Source organism: Canis lupus, chromosome 3 (assembly GCF_048164855.1).
Source record: "Canis lupus baileyi chromosome 3, mCanLup2.hap1, whole genome shotgun sequence".
Taxonomy (NCBI): domain Eukaryota; kingdom Metazoa; phylum Chordata; class Mammalia; order Carnivora; family Canidae; genus Canis; species Canis lupus.
This window is the reverse complement of record NC_132840.1, coordinates 72,737,789-72,745,067: the sequence shown is the minus strand read 5'-3', so window position 1 is coordinate 72,745,067 and position 7,279 is coordinate 72,737,789. Positions and strand designations below refer to the sequence as shown.

The following is a 7,279-nucleotide window of genomic DNA, read 5'->3' as shown; positions in this document are numbered from 1 at the left end:
GACCCCTCCTAGGATCCTAGGATTCGAGGAGTCCTTCAGAGCTGGCGGCCAGGAATACCCGTAAATGTTTCCTGGTCTCTTGCCTGCTCATATTTCCTGGAACCAGAAGTGACTAGGGCAAATCAAACTCTGCCAGCCAGGCCTGAGAAAAGATTGCTGTATATATTTGTTTCTTTTTTGAATTTCAACCCCCAAAATATTCCAGCAAAAAAAATGGGGGGAGGTTGGGCTGGGTTTCCTTCAAGGGCATCTGCTGCCAAGGAGGATAGTGGACTTGCCCCTGCCCAGGCCCCCCCAGCCCATGGCCCCGCTGCCTGGCCCAGATGGGGAAAGACCGGGAGACGGTAAGGGGGCTGGGAGGAGGAGCGGTGCTTTGGGGCAAGAAGTTGGGCTGAGGCTGAGGGGTGGGGGGAGAGCTGCCCAAGTGCGGTCACCTTTGCTCAGTGACGGAGCCTCGAAGCTTGGCCGGGGCTGAAGGAACACACAGGTGTGGGTGAGGCAGGCGAGGCAGGATGGCTGCGGCCGACGAGCTGGGGAGGGGCAGGGCGGGGGCCTGGCCCCCTCCCTCTAACTGATGATCTGCCGGGGTCGTCCGTAGCCCGTCATGCCAGCCTGGGAGGCCCCCCTGTTGCTGCCCATCTGTAGGCCAATGACGTGCTTTCCCTCCTGCAGCTGGCTCTCCGTGAATTCCCTCTTATGCTCCTGGGCTTTCCTGGAAGTGGGAAGCCAGGACAGAGACTCAGGCTGCACCTCTTCCACCGGAGTTCCGTTCCTCTGTGCTTCCGAGCCCGATCCCGTGGCCCCCGCCCCACTGCTCCTGCTCCCTTCACCGAGCTTGCCCCTTGCGCCACGGAGCCTGGCAAGTAGCAGGGACCCACGCTCCCCGAGGCTAGCCTTCGCTTCGTACCCCCCGACTGTCCGCTTCCCCACCTCCCCGGCCGCCCCCCCCCCCCCCCCGCACGGACATGGGCTTAGAGCACAAGGAACCCTTGCGGCCACATACTTCATAAACCAGTTGGGGTCTCCACGGTAGTGCCCATCATTCTTGGTCACCGCCAAGCTGCCCAGGGCCATCAGGGTCCTCTGCACGGCCGCCAAGTCTTTGCCTGCGAGAAGAAAGAAAGGGATGGGGATGGACTTCAGGATGGCGCATACAGGGCTCCACGGCAGGGCCCACCCCACCTCTCAGAAAGCGGGCCGCCCAGGGGGGCTGGTCCCGGGACGCACCCCCCCCCCCCAACCCGTGCGGATGGCTGGTGTCCTCTGGGCACATCCCGCCCCGGCCGTGCAGAGCTGGAGCTGCCGGGCTTCCGTCCGTCCTCGCCCCCCTGCCTCAGCCTCTGCCCTCCCCTGCCCCCTCCACCCCTTTCCTCTCTCTGTACCTTCATAGAGGTCGACGGTCTGGAACATGTCCGTCTTGGTGACCCCGTAGTCCTCCGCTGCCTTCAGGAACTGAGCCACCTGCTCCATCTGCTTGAAGACCATGGACGGAGGGTTCTCGGGGACCTTCACCGGCTTGGAGCCGTCCGGATACAGGCTGTTGACCAGCTTGCTCAGAATCTGCGGGCACACAGGCAGCTGGGCGCTCACTCGGGGGCCCACCCCGCCACTCCAGCAGGGCGCCAAGGCCCCAGCCCCCCTTCCCAGGGAGCCACTCACCACGCCGTTCTTCAGCCAGACCTGGAAGCCCAGGCGCCCACGGTCCGGGCGACCCACGTCGGAGCCGCACTGCATGACGATCCACTCCACCAGCCGCTCCTCCAGCTCCTCGTCATACTTCTTCTCAATTTTGGATTGTACTTCGCGGCTCATGCCATAGGAAGGACCCTTGTTGGCCATGTTGTAGGAGCTAAAGTGGCACAGGCCAGAGAAGGGAGGCGGTCAGAGGCTCAGAGAGCAACTGTGCTTTCACTTGTGCCAGGCAGGCCTTCCGGCTTCCAGGTGGACGCGGTGGAGCGGGGGCGGGGGGAGCACCCATCCATCCTAGACATTTATTGACCTCCCCTTGTTTCCTCGGTTTGTTTTCATGACACTGCCCGTCTGGGCCAGGCTCCTCCCCTAAGTCCAGGGAGCCTCTCTGAACTTAGGGACCAGAGACACAGGAGATCTGTGGAATCTTTGGAAGTCTAGAGCGAAGGCCGATAAACCGATTTTTGTGAACAAGCAGACAGTATTTCAGGCTTTGCAGGACATATGGTCTCTGCCATTGTAGCACGAAAGCAGCCTTAGACAAAACATAAACAAGTGAGCATGGCTTTGATCCAACAAAACTTTATTTACACAAACAAACAGCAGGCTGCATTTAGCGTAGTGGCCATAGTTTGACAACCGCTGGTCTAGAGTATTCTTTCTTTGCCAAAATTGGCCACAGAGGCACTGGAAATGCCTTCCAGAGGAGGCCACTACTGCCCCCACAAAATAAGGCAGCAGGTTTCTTTGTCCAGCCGGGGCGTGAGGTGATCTGTTGGTTCTGCCTTAAGTTACAGAGTTACCTTACCTCTCCCGCCACTTTATCCTCTAGCCCTGAAGCTGGAACTCCCAAAACCAGCTCTTTGCCAGGTCAGTTCAGCCTCTGGCCTGTAGCTACTGAAGAGGCTCGAACTCTTCCACCCCTGGTAAGGTCTAGGAAGCCAGCAAAACCCAAGAGCCTTTGGCCGAGAAGCTGCACTTCCTCAGTGGGCCAGGAGAGAGAGAGGGAGAGGACTGATGGACCCATCCATCGACTTTCCCTTGTGCCCTCAGGCTCCCGCCACTGCAGTAGCTGAGTCCTAGGAGCCAGAGTCCTCCAGGGATATCCCAGAGCCAAGAATCTGCCAGCCAGAGCATGGGGAGCCCCTCCCTGTGCAGAGCAGCAGCAGCTGCCGTCCTGGAGGCCTGAGGCTGGCCCTGCTCGGGAGAGCCCCATAATGTGGGGGGAAGGCTGCAGGAGCAGGGCCTGTAAGGTAGGCCTCTGGGCAGACGTGGCTGCTCAAGGGGAGTGTGACCTGGCTCCAGGTATCAGCCTGCGGTGGTGCCCAGAGCTCACTGGAAGAGCCCTCCGAGAAAGATACCAAATGAGGCCAGAGCCACTGCCTGGCCCTGGAGAGGTCAAAGGTCGGGAGGGAGACCCCCGACTGAGGATGGTAGTCAGCACACTCCTCTGACTCCCTCTCACCAGAATCAGACCCTCTCCCACTCACCACTGCGGAAAGCAGAGTGAGCTGCCCTACTCTTTCTCGCCCCACAACCGACAACTGTCCTGCATTCAAGTTCCCCATCTGTGCCCAGATGAGGACCAGGACGTTCCCTAGGTCAGAGGGCTGTGCCCTCAGGGAGCCCTGTCTGTGACTCCCTCCCAGAGTCGCCTCCTGGTGGTGACGGGGAGAGCCTGCGCCTGCACCACCGACAAAAACTGTTTTTCCCACCCCAGCCTCCACTCCTCTTCCAAGTCATCCCCTGAGGGAACAACAAAGGTTGAGACAAAGAGCACGAGATGGACTCATCTAAATTCCAGCTATTGGGCAACTCACTTCTCTCAGACTCGCAAGCCCCAGAGGGCTGGGCCACCCAGTTGACACCAGAGAACCCAAAAGCAGTCTCTTCTCTGTTTCTCTATGAACAGCCAGTCCCTCCCTTCCCCACCCTGCTGTGTGTCTCACACCTGCTTCCCTGCTTCCCAGCCACTGGAGGGCAAAAGACTAGCCCAGGAGCCCCACAGGTCAGCAGGGACCAGGTGACTTGGATGCAGCCTTCATCCCGACCCAGCTCAGCCTTGACCCCACCAGCCCAGGCGGGCGACATGCACCCCTGTGGTCCAGGCATCCACCACCTTCCACACTGCCCCCCCCCGTACTCCCCACCCCACCTTCCCTGCCTCCCCCCAGACTGTGGAAGCAGAGGGCCCCCCCCCCCGACCCCACCAGTTTTCAGTCTAGGAGATTCAGAGCAGACAGTTAAGCTGTCAAGGCTCATGGTGACAAGTACATGAAGTTGCAGCTCCTAGATCTAGAGACAGTATTTGGGTTTTGCTTAGAACAGGGAGGGGGATGAAATGCACCCACCCACCCCACCCCACCTTCTCCCTCCTGGTGAAGAGTTTGAAAGTGGAGGATTCTGAGAAATCCCTCTTAGTCCTCTGACTGAGACCTCCCCAGTCCCACTTTGCTGCTGCTGGGAAGAGGACAGGAAGAGGGGAAGGCCTTTCTAGATAAAGCCTCTCGGGACAGGAGAGGCAGGACAGCCTCCACTTTGACCCTCCTGCCTTGTGGCTCCTGTCAGCTTCCCCTCCCCTAAGACAGAGAGTAAAGTCCAGCTGTGAAGGGGCAGCGAGCACCTGCTCCCAGCAGGAATGCAAAAAAGCTAGCAGAACCAGGGCGTCTCTAGGACCCCTGGGCCCCCTCTCTCCTGGAAATAAAACACAGCGAATAAGAGCAAGCATGGCAGGAGGGAGGGCTCATCTAAATTCGGACAGAGAAGAGGGACCCTATGTACTGCTATCCTCTGGATAGTAACCACTGAGGGGAACCAGCTAGATCCTTCAGGAAGGGCCCAAGCAAGGCTCCTGCAGTGCCCACCGCTCACCCCTCTGCCAGCAGCGGGGTCACCTCCCATTTTCTGAGGATGGCAGGAGCCATGCATCCAGCAAAGCAGCTCTTGCAGGTCTCTGTGCCCTGCCACGCCTGGCTCAGTGGCTCCCCAGGGCCTCTCCTATGCTGCTTAGGCCCTGGGTATGCTCCCGCGGGACACTGCTCTCGGGTGCTGGTGTACTTGCACACCTCCTGGCCTCCCTGGACATCTTCCTAGATGGACACCAAACAGAGCCTTGTGTCTAAGCTCTGACACACTCCAAGATGTGTCAACACCTCAAGCCCATCACCCCATAGGCGTGATGAGGGCTGAGCCCGGGGACCCCCCTCACACTCCAGTCGCCAGGTTCTCACCATCAATCCCTCTGCATCAGCGAGTCACCCTAAACATTTCAAGCAGCCTGGGGCTGCCCAGTCCCAGCGACATGGGACTCTAGCAGCCTCATCCCCCCGTCAAGGAGGAGCACCTCCCCATCTGGAGATCAGGAATGCCAGGGAGCTGGAGACCAGGACCCCCCAGAGCCCCGCCCGAGCACACCCCCTACTACTGTCAGGCCCTAGCCCACCTTCCCTCCGGCCCGGGGATCCATGCACTTACAGGGGTTCCTAGGCTCGCAGGAGGCAAAGAGCTCTCGTGTCTGAACTTGGACAGACAGGACGGGGCGCTGGCTGGGTGGGGGGTTTAAAGGGCCGCTGCCGCGGTGATGTCAGCCTCCCCCGCTGGCTCACCCTTCAGCCCCCTCCCTGCCAGAAGAACCCAGCCTGCTCCCACCCCCGGCCCCCCCAGTGACTCCACACAGGCTCCATATTTGGGGAAAGACACCAAGTCGGGGCAGTCTGCCGGGGCTGCCGAGACATTCTCTGCGTGCTTTGGAGATGGAGCGGGCGGGGCGGGGCGCGCCGCCGCGGGGAAGCGCCGGGAAAAGCCTTTTATGGACAGGACCACGAAGGCCTTCCCGCTGTCTGGACTTGGGGCTGCTCCTTCCTCACTGCTTCCTGCCCCCGAGTCCGAGGGGAGGGGAAATTCAAGGGGGTCTGGCCCGAGAGAGGGGGAAGGAGCTGGGGATCCCTCCAGCCGCCTCGTCCTCCGGAGGTTTCTGCTCCAGCTGGAGACAGGAGCTCCCTCCACGAGGACCCAGACGCGCCAGGCACATGCCTTGCAAACGCTCTCACTGGGGGCTACGGCGGGCGGCGTGGGAGCGTAAGGACTAACCTCACTTTTCAGATGAAGAAACAGGCTCAAGGTGCAACTAACGCAGGCCACGCGGGGGTCATGAGTGGGAGCAGCTGGGGGTCCCTGCCGCCCCCGCGGGGCAGGGAGAGGCTGGCAGCCCCACTCCTTCAGGGGTAGCACCCCGCTCAGGTGCAGTCTGGAGTGCCATGCGTTAGCCGGGGTGGCTCTGGGCGGCAGCGCCGAGGCCCTGGCCCCTGTCCAGAGGGTTTCTAAGGCGGGTGCTGGGCAGCACTGGGTGGGAGGCTCAGAGGCTGCTGCGCTCCCTCCCTCCCGTGGGAACAGCCCCCCCTACCCCCCCCCCCCCCGAGAGCGGACTGGGCGCTCTCACTCCAGGGAGGAGACCCACTCATAGGTGGCTCGCACCTGGCCTCGGGTCTGGGGAAGGGTGGAAGGTGAGACTCCCCGCGGGGCCTCGTGGCTGCCCGCTGCGGCACCAACCCACCGCTTTCCCTGGGCGCCGGGCAGGGAGGAGCTAACACTCTCCACCGCCCACGGGACACCTTCCGGAGAGGGGCAGCTAGGCCTGGGGGTTGGGGGTGAGGGGGACGCCCACCACCTGCTAAGGCCAGAGCCCGAGACGCAGAGCTGCAGTGGCCCCCAGTGGTGTTTGCTGGGAAGAGCGGGGAGCGGGCCGGCCTCCGCTAGAGGGCAGCACACCGCCCCTTAGTTCTCAGTTCACCAGGGCCTGCCCCCCACCCCCCAATCTTGGGCTCTTAGGCCAGTTGGAACCAAGTCAACTTTCTCGGGTCGTTTCAAAATTCCCTCTTCTGGGAGCCTGCCTGCCACCTGCGCGCACTTACCCACCGTACATCACCATCATGTTCCCCGAGAACCAGCCCAGCCTGGGCCTGCCTTCTCCTGGCCACTCAAGTGAGGTCGGCGGGCACAGGCTGCACATGCAGCCAAGCTGGGAGACGCTCAGGTCAGACGCGAAGCCGGCCTGACGTGTGGGTGAGGGGCTCGGTGGGCAGAGGCTGCTGCCATTTGCCAGGCAAGGGCGGGGGGCAGGGATCTCAGCGGGGGGATGGCACTGCTGAGGCTCATTCACTGCATACTCTCTGCCCAGCACCGTGCCTGGCACGCAGCAGGCCCTGGGGAGGGCCTCCAGGACTGACGCAGCTGCTCGGAGGAGAGCCGTAACATGGGCTACTCGAGGGCACATAGGGAAAAGCAAGGGGGACTCTACTTTGTCGAAAAGAGAAAGGGAGGGACGCCTGGGCGGCTCAGCTGTTGAGCATGTGCCTTCAGCTCAGGGCATGATCCTGGGGTCCTGGAATCGAATCCCACATCGGCCTCCCTGCATGGAGCCTGCTTCTCCCTCTGCCTGTGTCTCTGTGTCTCTCATGAATAAATAAAATCTAAATCTAAAAAATAAAAAAAAAAAAAGAGAGAAAGGCAGACCACAGGAAGCGAGAAACAGAGGGCCTGTCCCACCCCTCCTTCTCCACACCTCCACCCCGACGAGGGGGAGAAAACGGGG

The 7,279-nt window shown here is 61.3% G+C and overlaps 1 protein-coding gene across 1 annotated transcript; it reads right to left on the bottom strand.

The window, feature by feature from the left end:
* Window positions 1-143: 143 nt before the first annotated feature.
* TAGLN (transgelin) lies at window positions 144-5,334 on the bottom strand. Its single transcript, XM_072822176.1, has 5 exons — window positions 5,164-5,334; window positions 1,660-1,849; window positions 1,383-1,560; window positions 1,004-1,106; window positions 144-712 (listed from the first exon to the last, which is right to left on the bottom strand). The coding sequence occupies exons 2-5, from the start codon at window positions 1,837-1,839 to the stop codon at window positions 568-570; spliced, it is 606 nt and encodes a 201-aa protein (XP_072678277.1). The 5' UTR covers window positions 1,840-1,849; window positions 5,164-5,334; the 3' UTR covers window positions 144-567.
* Between the last annotated feature and the right edge of the window lie 1,945 nt (window positions 5,335-7,279).